Genomic DNA, 12,199 nt, shown 5'->3' with positions numbered 1-12,199 from the left:
TTTTATTTCACTGTAGTTCTTCACTCTCAGAGCATTTGTAGTTCTCAAAGCACTTTCTCATTCACGAACTTTAAACTTATAAGAATCTAATGGGGCTAGTTAGCTATCCCTGTTCCCAGTTTACAGATGGAAAACCTATTCCCATTTTACAAATAGAGAACCTCAGTTCAGAGCAGGCAAGTGACTTGTACAAAGTCACACAGTAAGTGGCAGAGTTAGGATTAGGACCTAGGATTGATACTTTGTCTTATGTTCATTCCACTCTACCATGAGCTGCTTTGGGGAAAGGTAGTTTGTCCGGGAGGCCCTGGCTGGGAGGGTCACACATTAGTAATGAGCAATTTTTGAGACTGGCTGGCTACTTCTCAGTGAGACAGGCTCAGAGGGGTCCAGGATCCGTTTAGTCAATATATGGAGGGTGTGCAAGGGGTGGTCAGGCAGTTGAGACCTCTGTCATTCCCAAAGGTGTCAGGCAGGCACAGCATCCATAGGTGGTAGGAGCTGAAGCTAGGCTTTCCCAATTTCATTATTCATTCCCCAGCCAGCGGGGTGGACAGGATTTAGTGGGCAGGCCACCATCCCTCCACTGCCAACCCCGCAGGAAATTTCTCTCTTGTCAGCAGTGCTGACTTGCAGAATGCACACGGCATTATTGAAACATGGTTAACAATGAAAGTGTTGATGGCCACACTACCAAAAGGGATTCCAAGCTGACGGGGCACATCGTGGTCATTGTGCTAAGGTAAACTAGACTGGCCCCTAAGCTCTCTGAGAAGCCAATGACCCGACTGTGTTTACTGGCATCAGATAACCAGGCTAGGGTAGAACCTGGCCTTCCCAAAGACTTTCTAGTTTGTAGCTAATTCATAGCCAAACCTAGAATTGTTTCTAACACAGAGCACCTTCAATATGTAGGAATGTAGCTCTCTTCCTAATACTCAAAAATTAAGCTGTTTTTCCCATATTTTCCTAGGATTTAATCTATCTCCTCTTAAAATTTTTAATTCCTTCTTATTTATAATTGTTAGATTTACCCACTGTAAAATATAAGACTGTAGATGTCTAAGAATCATTAAAAACAGAGTCTAGTAAAGATGTTTCTAGATAATAAATGACATGGGGCAGAATCCTCTTGTTTAAAAGATGGAAAATGAGAAGTACTGACTAACGGGAGGAATGTTAAGAATACCAATAGCTCACCCCTTAAAAAAAAAAAAGCCTACGTAAAAGGGTGGATAAAATCAAGTCATTCACTTAACTTGGTCTATGGCATTTTCCATGAAGCAATGATTGGGTTGAGTCATCAAGATTACCATTTCCAGAGCACCTCCCATGGCCAATCACAAGCCTTTTACATGTGTTATCCTTATTTATTACAACATCCCTGTGAGAGGGCTGAGATTCCAACTTGTCTTCAGAGTTCCTGTCTTTTCTGTGTCATATCTACCTCCTACTTCCTAATCCCACTTTTCAAAACTTTTGTCATTAACAGGAATACTACTCTGGACCAATATCTGAATAACACAGTATTTAAACTCATCAGATATGACAACCCAGTGAGACTGAACATCACATATTTTCATTTCCATCTTAATGTAAGGAAACTGTCATTCTAATCTATATGTGATTTGTCCATACTACCACAGCAAAGTAAATGTAGAATGATCTCTAAACATTCAGCTCTAATTGATTCCCGTACACTCTCCTTATCTACCCAGTTTCCTCTAGGGACTCATGTTGATCAACTGACATAGCCAAACCTAACCAAGAGAAAAGGAAGCCATCACAGTGAAATACTAATATTCATTTCTAGCCAGATTTCCAATTGCTCATTTTCAATCTGCTATGTAAAGACCTTAGCCACTATATACCTTAAGCAACATTCAGCCTAGTTTATTTTTCACAATGGTGCGTTTTCTGACTTCTTTCTGTCTTCTTGCTCCATGGGGACTCCCTAAATGAATCTATCATTTGGATCCCATGGAGAAAAATAGCATATACTTGAAATCCAATCAACTTTCCCAAAGAGCTAACAACCACAGGAGCCAAGAGGACCACAGGCAATGTTCTCCTTCTTTTGATTCTGTGCAGCTATCACATATGTTTTAAATGACCATTTATTTTCAAAAGATCCCAGGCAAAAGAGAACTAACACAAATATAAACATTTGAGGGGATCCTGGCATTCCTTTCAAAATTACTTTTGTCCAAAGGAAGCTTCAGGTTGCTGGGAAATGTCACACTCATAGCTCTTGCTGAACAAGACTGACTTTTACTCACACAACAGGCCTTGGCAAGTCATTTCCCTTTTGGTATACAGAGCTCTTGTTTTCCCCACAAGGGAACTGGCTATGATCGTTTGTGATTCTCAAAGGACTTATGTTCTAAAATAGATTCTGAAATTTTTATTAACAAAACATCTATTTTGCATATCTAGCATTCTGTATCCTTTTTGTATAATGTTTTGCAATGAAGCAACTATCATAAAAACCACTAAACTGTACAGATGGTGCTTATGCAACACAATTTAATGTCCCAGCGAGAACTAGTGATTTGTTACATACATTATGCATCATTGTGATGTATATTTCCAGATTTTAAATGTTTGGAGGGCAAACAGTCACCAATATCGTTGTGGCACTAGACTATGATTTTTTTTCTTAATACCAGGCCGTGGCCTAACATCTAATATAAAATAATTATACAATATAAGCTTATCAGATAAATAGCATGGTTTGGGTTTTAAATGCCTGTGTTTGTAATGGGTTCAAAGATTTTAAAATACTAAAATTTAGAAAGTTGAAAGAAGTGCTGGAAGAGGAGAAAAGATTTTCCCTCTGCTCCTTGGCCAACCATCAGGCAGTCATTTCATGTGCCTTCCTGTTTCACCTAGGGTTCTTGGTCCCAAGCAACAGAAATAGATTCTAGTTGATAGGAGCAGAAAAAGAATGAAATGAAATTGTATTAGATAGCTCACAGGAGAGATGGAACGTCCAAAGAAGGAAGCTTGGGCAATGGGTACAACCAAAGGTGAGCTAATAGCCTGAAGGAATTCTCTAAAATGTTGAGTCTCCAAAATTCTTGGCAGGCACACACGCCTGACTGAGCCCAGATTGCCTGCCATACCATGGCTTCAGGGGCATCTGGGGAACAAGTGTCTGATACCTCCCAGCTTCTACCACAGGATGTGGCTCTGCCTCTCACTATGGCTTGTAATATGGGAATTCCCCAAAGATGGGAAGGAGTTCACAAATTGGCCAGCCAAAAAAAAAAAAACATGTGTATATGAACAAGTCTGTTACACTTCCTACCTGGCCAGAAGCATTTTGAATTTCCTGTCTTCTTTGGCTTTTGGTCATACCTGCTTTGATAATCCGCAACACTGAATAAACACAAGCTTTTTTTAAATTGTGGGTCTCAGGGCAGTTAAAAATCACTTAGGAAGTACACACAATTGGCCATGAGTCTTTAGCCTATTCCTAGTCAATTCAATTAGTACAAAGGTTCTAAACCCATCCCTAACTCCCACCTCACCCCGTAGAAATTTAATTCTGTACAGGTCTTCAGGAGATTCTGATGTAGATTTCTGGTTAGGAACCATGTTTTTGTCTTTCTCATCTTTCACAGTTTCTTTACAAATGAGTTCTATTTTTCTGAAGCCCCAACCCTACGCCATCCGTCTTAATCAATGACTCTTTGTTCATTTGGGAAAACCAGTCCATCTGATGCAAATTCACTTAACCTCTCTCCTGAGACTTCAACTCAAACTTTCTTCTTGTCTTTATCCATTTCTTCCTCCTTCCCTGCTTCGTTATTCCTTCTTCCCAAGGCTAACTGGCTAATGTGGTGCTCATCTGAATGTCCTCTCGACTAATTAGACTTTGCCTAATATTCACCTTCCTTTTTTACTGTGTCTTTGGCCTAATTTCCCTGTTGTCTAATTTGCTTTGACCCCCAAACATCCAAGTCTTGCCTGACCTAATAACCCTTTCCACTAGACCCTGCTTCCCATAGGCTATGTTCCTGTTCTCCACCTTCATCTTTCACATCCGAAGAGCTGAAAGAAGCAGTTTGTACTCATGGTTGCTTCTCTGATCTCTCGCTCATCCCCATTTTTGTTTGTTTTATTTTCAACATTCACTTGGTAGCAGTCATTTCTCAACTCTTGTAAGTGCTTCCAAGCTCATCTTCTGGACACAAGTCACTCATGGTTTCCTGACAGCCCTCCAACGGCCTCTTCTTCATCTGCATCCCCCATGACCTTTCAGAAGCATATGACCCTGTTGAAAACCTCTTTCATTCTTTGTGGCTTTTTGTGCAAATCCCTTTGGATTTTTCCTTCTACTTCTCGGATGATGCTTTATCAGTCTTCTTTGCTGGGCTCTCTCCTCTTCTTGGTCTGTTTTCTCATCCTGGCTGTTCTCATTTTTTTAGCTGTAACTGCAAAGTAGATGACACTTGGATGTGTGTCCCCAACCCCAATTCTTCTATTCAGAGTTCAGATATTTCCAACTGATCACTTCCAAAGGGTGCCCAGGCCCTTTTCCTTCTCCATCTCCCCATTCCATCACTCCTTTTAAAAATTTATTGCGGTTAAAAATACAAAACTTAAAATTTACCATTTCAACCACTTTTAAGCATATGGTTTGATGACAGTAAGTACATTCACACTGTTATGCTCAATCATACCTTTTAAATATCTGTATAGCTGGGAGTAGAAGGACCATTTCTGGTTCAATTGTTTATTCCTGGGGCCTGCTTCTATCTCCATATCATTGGCCAAGCCTGGTGCTTAATGGTTAAGAGCATGGGCTCTGATGAGTGTGTTCTGAGTTTAAATCTCAGCTCTATAACTGTAGCTGAGTCGTTCAGCCTCTCTGGTCTCATTTTCCTCATCTTGATATTCTCTACAATCACTCTGCTGAAGCAATAACAGCCTTGTTCATTTGTGAGCAAACCCCCTTTAAATAACTTCTCCTGCTGGGGCTTGTGCTGGAAATGAAGAAAAAAGGATGCATTTGAAGAAAAGGATGGGCTTAGCCAGAAAGTAGAAGTTTCTGATATATTGGAGTGGGATGTAGAATCTGGCACTGGCTTGGATTTATTAAACAATCAGCTCCACCTACACTTGTTATGAAAAAGATGGGAAAACAATCCATCAGTAAATGATTTTGGTGAGTGCTTTCATCTTTGGTCAGAGGAGTAATTGTTCATCAGTGACAGGTGAACCTCTGTGAAAACTGAAAGGGCAATTTAGTTGAAATGGAAGCATTTATTCAGGAAACAGGTGATTTGGAAAAATTTGATGTGCTTTTTTTTTTTTTTTGAGACAGAGTTTCACTCTTGTTGCCCAGGCTGGAGTGCCATGGTGTGATCTCGGCTCACTGCAACCTCTGCCTCCCAGGTTCAAGTGATTCTCCTGCCTCAGCCTTCCAAGTAGCTGAGATTACAGGCGCCTGCCACCATGCCTGGCTAATTCTTTTTATTTTTAGTAGAGAAGGGGTTTCACAATGTTGGCCAGGCTGATCTCGAACTCCTGACCTTAGGTGATCCACCCGCCTCGTCCTCCCAAAGTGCTGGGATTACAGGCGTGAGCCACCGCATCCGGCCCGATGTGTATATCTTTTAACATGCCTTTAAATCCTGTGGCTGTAAAGAGGCCATATTAGTTATTTCAGTGTTTATTTCATTTGATGAAGAAACGTTTGCATATGAATGTTGGGAATTCTAGCAGGTCCTGCCTCAATGTGAAGAGGCATTTTTTTTGTCTTTGGCATTGATCTCCTTTTGGACTGGGCCTAATCCACTCCTCACATCCAGTCCAGGACCTGTCACAAAAGACTCACATTAGTACCACATGGTATCTGTTTTAGTAAAGAACAGGTGAAATATTTTAGTGAGTAGATCCTACTTTTCCTTTCAGATGCAATGAACAGAAGACCCTGAAAAGATTTTAATCCAGAATGTCACAGGATAATGATAATAAGAGCAGATATCTGTGATGCCCTTTACAAAGCACCTTTACATACTGTCTCTCATTCGTCTCTAATGACACCTATGTGATCCTCTACTTTTTTCAGATGAGGAAACTGAGGTTCAGAGTGGTTAAGCGAGTTGCCTGAGATTTCACAGCTAACACATTGTGAAGTCTAGTCTAGCACCCAGGACTAAAAACTCTCGGCTTCTTTTAAGGCCACATATCGCCTCATCAGAAGGGTGGCCTCTCTGGAGATATACCCTACCCTCGGCCGACTTGATGTTGAGAACTTGGTCATCTTAAGCACGTGGGCCACTTGGGCAAGGCAGCCCTTCCCAAATTGTAAATGTCCCCACGTGGAGCTCAAGCGTCTGGCTTGAGCTAGAAGGTGCCCTGAACACTCGGTGGCCTCAGCCCCCACGTAACAGCACGTGCTCGGGTCCCACATTCGGTCAGACGCCCCTCTCCACTGGCATCTGCCCAGTGGAGGCGCCACTGCGCTCTGCCTCCGCCCCGGCAAGTGCGTGTCCAGCGGAGCGCGCCACGCCACGCCAGCCGTGCGCCCCAGCAGCTCGCCGTGCGCCCGCGCCCCAGGTGCCCACTGGCTCGCGCGCCCTCCGTCTGCGCCTTGGAGACCCGCGGCGGCGATCGCTCGGAGCCGCCCTGGACCGCGGCCTTGGGTCCACCACACTCCAGGGGCGGAGCGAGGCACTGAGACGTCAGGGCGGAGAACTAGCGCCGGGCTAGCGCGCCCTCCCGGCGGCTGCCCGCGTCCCACGTCCTCGGCTGGCGCGGCCGGCAGCGGCGGCGACCCGGAGATGCAGTGAGCGGCGGCGCTGGGGCGCAGCCAGGCGGCCGGGAGGGCGGGGGCCAGAGGCTGAGCCCGGGCGAGCCCGCCGTGCGCACAGCTCTGCCCGCCGCCCCTGGAGCGGATCCCCAGCCGTCCCTCGGTGTTCTCCCGGGTTCTAGCAAAGCCCCCCGGGGTGCCCATCAGTTTCCTTGGGTGACTACAGCGTGTGTTTTTTCTTTCCTCTTTCCCCTGCCTGTGTGCCCTTCTCCAGGATGGCAGAGGCGGAATTGCACAAGGAAAGGCTGCAAGCCATAGCAGTAAGTCCACTTTCATTTTATTTTCTTGCTCTATTGTCTGGGGTGGAAGGGGGCCCCCGAGGGTTTCGGGGCAAGCGGCATGCCAGCACAGTAGCCGCAGGTCATATGTTCCGGGGGTTAAAACTCTGTCAGGGCTCAGCTAGGCTGCCTTTTCTTTTCTATGTCTGTAGATGGAAACCCCCAAGGGCGCGCTTTGGATTGGGGATTTGAATGTGGAAGATTGGCTTAAAAATAAGATGCTTGCTGCTGGGCTTTGGGGAAGGACTAAACAGAGTCTTGGGGTGGGGGGACGACTCCAGGAATATTATGACCGAATGCTCAGGCATACGTTGACTTCATAGCCTGGAGAACCAAGAGAAGGGTGACCCGAACGGTGGCTGCCATCCTTTCTGCGGAAGCCGTCCTCCTGTTAAGTGGAAAACCAGGAGTCAGCGACTCAGCCAGCCACGCGGTAGAACCTCTTCCCAGAAACCGGGAATGTTAGTTTTCCCTTCTCTGTTTGATATTGACAAGGGCACTGGCGCGAGCCACCACCCTGGAGGTCTCGGGACTTCATACAACTGGGTCCTGGTTATAATATTCCATGAGAGCCTCCTTCTTATGGTGTGGAGTATCTGAAAACCTATTTTCAGCCTACAAAGGAGCAGCCAGTTTTGGCAAAGTTTGTAGGCACTTTCAGAAAAGTGTACCCATGTGCATCTTGGGTTTAAAAAAGAACTATCTGAGACTGCCTAGATTTGAGCATTCTTAACACAGTGTTGCCAATGATCCACAGATGTGGTATTTTTACTGCAGCCACCACAGCTGGATTATATATTTCCTTCGAGGATGAGGGAATGATTACTGTTGCCATACGAAATAGTAACAATTAAAAAAGAAGGTCCGTTAACATATTGGCATAAAAGAGTCTCCAGACACTCTTCCACCTAAATACATTTGTTTTTTTTCAGTTCGGAAGTTCTCTGGAAACACATATAAATTTTTTGGAGAAATAGTGTGTAATGTTTTGGAAGCAAGGTATATTACAGTGTTTTCCAAAACCTTTTTGGACAGATTCTTCATTGGGAAAATGCACACAGACCCTTCTTTTTTTAGAAGCATTTGACGTGGTCTCCACGGCTCTGAGACCCTCTTTCTCAAACGCCTCAAATCTGAAATGTCTTGGAGACTTCACCGCTGAAGTGAGAGAGATGTTTGCTGGCAATATTGAAATGCCATGGTTTGCCTATTAGGTAATCTTTGAACGTGGTGCTCCAAACTCAGGAAGGTTGTTTTTTCATGTTTGTTTCCTCCTGTGCATGTGTATTTTGATGGTTTGTGAAGTTATTTGTGGTTTCTAAAGTTGGTGGCAAGGCAGCATGGCCAGTGTGTCATGAACTTGATAAGAATGGTGATATTGAGTTAATGGTGCCATGTAGCTGGTGGGTGTTTTGTGTGGGCTGGATAATAGGCTGCTTTAACTGTTGATGCAGTGGCTGTTCCCATTGGCCGCTGCTGAAGGCTTCCAACAGTTGTCACATTTTCTGCCTTTGCACAACCAGCTTTACTGGATGCCTGAGGAACAGCTGAACTCCATGAAAGGACTTGCTTTCCAAACATGGAGCCAGTAGCTGCTAACACTGGGGCTACCCTTTTCCAAGTGCGGTTGAGTAATCCCAGCAGAGGCCAAGTCGATTTTCAAGAAAGATCTAGGAAAATCTTTGGGAATTCTCTTGAGTGTATAAGAATACACATAAATACTCACTCGTGCCTCTTCAGTTATTGAAGAATTGAGTTTGTCCTGTGTGTCTGGGGAGCTGTTGATTATTCTCATGAATGTGCACCTATACAGTCTGCCCTCCCTATCCATGGGTTCCATATCCATGCCTTCAGTCAACCTTGGATTGAAACTATTGGAAAAAATAATGGATAGCTGAGTCTGTACCGAACATGTACAGGCTTTTTCTTGTCATCATTACCTAAATAATACAGTATAATCAACTGTTTACATCGTATTTACAGTGTATTAGGTATTATAAATAATCTGAAAATGATTAATGTATGTGGGAGGATGTGAGTAGGTTATATGCAAATACCATGCTATTTTATAGGGACTTGAGCATCCTTTGATTTTGGTATCCAAGGGGGACCTGAAACCAATTCTCCGAGGATACTGAGGGATGACTGCATGATGTTGTCAGGACAGATTTGCTAACAGTGTGTGTGTGTGTGTGTGTGTGTGTGTGTGTGTCAGAGAGAGAGAGAGAGAGAGAGAGAGCCAATTAAGAGACAGAGGGAGTTGGGTGGGGGGACTTATGGTCACATCGGTAAATGGTTTTATGCTATGCTTTGGCCTAGTGCCTATTCTCTGAATTCTGCAAACCCTGACTCTCTCACCACTTTCCTGGAGTTCTCAGGGGACCCTGAGGAGATCACAAGCCTGCCCTCAGAACCTAGCACTCCTGAAGTCTCTCTGGAGATGTGAGGGAAGAAGAGAATAGGTCCTCACATCTTCACCTACTTGGGCTTCTCTCCCAGAGGCAGAGCATCGACTGGGATTCCAGTCTGCAGGGCCTTGGGCAGTCTTTAGTCTGGGTCTCAGATCCTTTATCTGTAGAATGCGTTCATGAGTTCTACCTCCTGGGCTGGTTGTAAGGTTTAGTTAGGATGGAGGTGAAGCACCTGGCAGGTAGCTGCCATTGGATGGTGTTGAGCAGAGCCCTTAGCTTTTGTCTGTATTGCTGTCTTGTCCTGTGGGGGGTCAGAAGCAACATCTCAGAAGTGGAATATGTATGAATGACTTTTTTTTTTTTTTTAAGACAGAGTCTCACTCTGTCACCCAGGCTGGAGTGCTGCCATGACAGCTCACTGCATCCTGAAACCATCCTCCCACCTCACCCTCCCTAGTAGCTGGGATTACAGGCATGTGCCACCATGCCCAGCTAATTTTTAAATTTTTTGTAGAGATGGGGTTTCGCCATGTTGCCCAGGCTGGTCTGGAACTCCTGGCCTCAAGTGATCCTCCCACCTCAGCCTCCCAAAGCACGGAGATTAGAGGCATGAGCCACTATACTCGATCTGAACAGCTTTTTTTTATCCCTTCCTTCAACTGACTGAAAGTCAGGGCCCTGCCCAGCATCACTTTCTCTAACTGCTTTAGACAGAGGCAGAGATATGACTTGAGGATTCATTCATCCATTTGTTCAGTAGGTATTTACAGATTGCCTCCTCTGGGAAGGTATTGGCAACATTGAAAAGTTGGTGTCCCCAAGTTTCAGCCACCTGAGGCTGAAACCGTTATTTCACCTTTTGCACATAATTTCTTGAAGGATAGATGTCTCGAGACCTAAGATGCTTGTCACATGAACATCTGTGGAATATCCCACCCCGGCCAGCAAAACTGAATTAAATACTTAGAAACTACAGTGTTTTAATGGAATCTTCCATTTGGGTCCAGGAACTAATCAATGAGGAAAGATGACTCTTATCCTAATTTCTGCCAAAAGAAGAGCAGAAATGATCTTTGACAATGATCTCTACACTCACATGCTCCTTTCTTCTGTAGGGATACTCCCCAAACTTTACATTTAGAACATGGTAAAAAAGCCTCTGAAACAGCACGAGTGAGAATGGTAATCCCAGGGACTAATAACAACAATTGCCATTTATTGAATATTGTTCATTCAGAAAGGCACAGTGTGAAATACTTTTTGTTTTTCACCTAACATTATTTATAGTCTAATGGAAGAAATAGAAAAGCACATAAGCAGTTACTATCCAGGAATACCATGAAAATGAGCATCCAGCAGGAACATGTAAACCAATCTCAGAGTTGTGAAACAACTCTCCAAAAAGAAGACATTTGAGTAAGTCATGAAAATTGGGTAAAATAAAATATAAAATAACATCATAACCTTCCCAGTTACCAGGAGGCATTTGTTTATTGGTTATTTGATTATTATTTATTCAGGACATTTAGTGTGAGAAAGGGAAAGGCTAAAGCATGAAGAAGTTAAGTCAGTAGCTAAAGACACAAACTCAGAATGAACACTGAAATGCTTTTCAGCATGTATTGTCTCATTGAATCCTAATAAGAAGCTTATGAGGTAGGCACTACAGTATTACTCATATTTTATAGGCGAGGAGGTTCTAGAACTGGTCTAACATTAAACTGATAGTATCAAAGCCAGGATTTGAATGCTGCCCACGGCAGGCCATTGGAGCCTTTGCTTTGACTGCTGCCCTGAGCTGCCACCCAAGATGGCGGCAGCATCTCGCACTTTTCCCATGAGCACACTGTGCAGTTGGTCTCAGCAGCCTGAGTGTGAGCCACAGACTGATTCTATTGCAATGGGAAAGCTTGAGACAAGCCAGGAGGCCCACCTCCTTTTGAGAGTCTTTCAAGCCTGGATTCAGTGCATAGAAACACCCAACATAAAATTTAATGGAACGAGTAACATTCCCATGGGGAAGAAGCTGTTGTATCTCAGTGGAAACTAACCTTGGGGGAGGGTGCTGTTATGTCTGCACATTGGAGAGGAAGATAGTTTTCTTTGGGCATGAGTGAAAATAACTAAATGTTATAGAAATTGTCTTGGGTGAAACTCCTAAGAGCCACGTCAACAAGGCTCAGGCTACACCAGGGACCGGCATGAGTATGTTTATATATGTGCAGAAATAGGAAATGCTAATCTAACCTATGCTGTTCTTTAGGGAATTTTGTCATTTAATTAGAACCCACTCTGCGAAGTAATAAAAATGATCTTTGCATTTGTGCAGTACTTTGTAATTTATGAAAACCTTGTATATGCCACCTTCTTCCTGAGGTGTGTAGGGCAAATCTTATACAGGTGAGTATTCAGAGCTATCCAAGCTTACACAGATAGAGGTGGAAGAGTTGTAGTAAATCCCAGCCTCTCCTGACTCCCAATTCTTGTATTAGTCCGTTTTCACCCTGCCGATAAAGACATACCCGACACTGGGTAATTTATAAGGAAAAAGAGGTTTAATGGACTTATAGTTCCATGTGTCTGGGGAGGCCTCACAATCATGGCAGAAGGTGAAAGGCACATCTCACATGGCAACAGACTGGAAATGAGAGCTTGTGCAGGGAAACTCCCCTTTATAAAACCATCAG

At 43.9% G+C, this 12,199-nt stretch overlaps 1 protein-coding gene across 6 annotated transcripts in view; it reads left to right on the top strand.

Moving 5' to 3' along the window:
- PALM2AKAP2 (PALM2 and AKAP2 fusion) overlaps window positions 1-12,199 on the top strand; it is a 526,900-nt gene that overhangs the window by 138,526 nt on the left and 376,175 nt on the right. For 5 of the 6 annotated variants that reach the window (XM_030823189.1, XM_030823172.1, XM_030823136.1 and 2 more), the window contains exon 2: window positions 7,038-7,083. The exons of the other annotated variant lie outside the window; for it this stretch is intronic. In XM_030823189.1, coding sequence (XP_030679049.1) covers window positions 7,038-7,083 — 46 coding nt within the window. The remainder of the gene's footprint in view (window positions 1-7,037; window positions 7,084-12,199) is intronic. 6 annotated transcript variants of the gene reach the window in all.

The sequence above is a fragment of the Nomascus leucogenys genome, chromosome 1a (assembly GCF_006542625.1).
Source record: "Nomascus leucogenys isolate Asia chromosome 1a, Asia_NLE_v1, whole genome shotgun sequence".
In the NCBI taxonomy this organism is placed as follows: domain Eukaryota; kingdom Metazoa; phylum Chordata; class Mammalia; order Primates; family Hylobatidae; genus Nomascus; species Nomascus leucogenys.
Note: the sequence above shows the minus strand (reverse complement) of the source record. Positions and strands in the feature narration are given on the sequence as shown.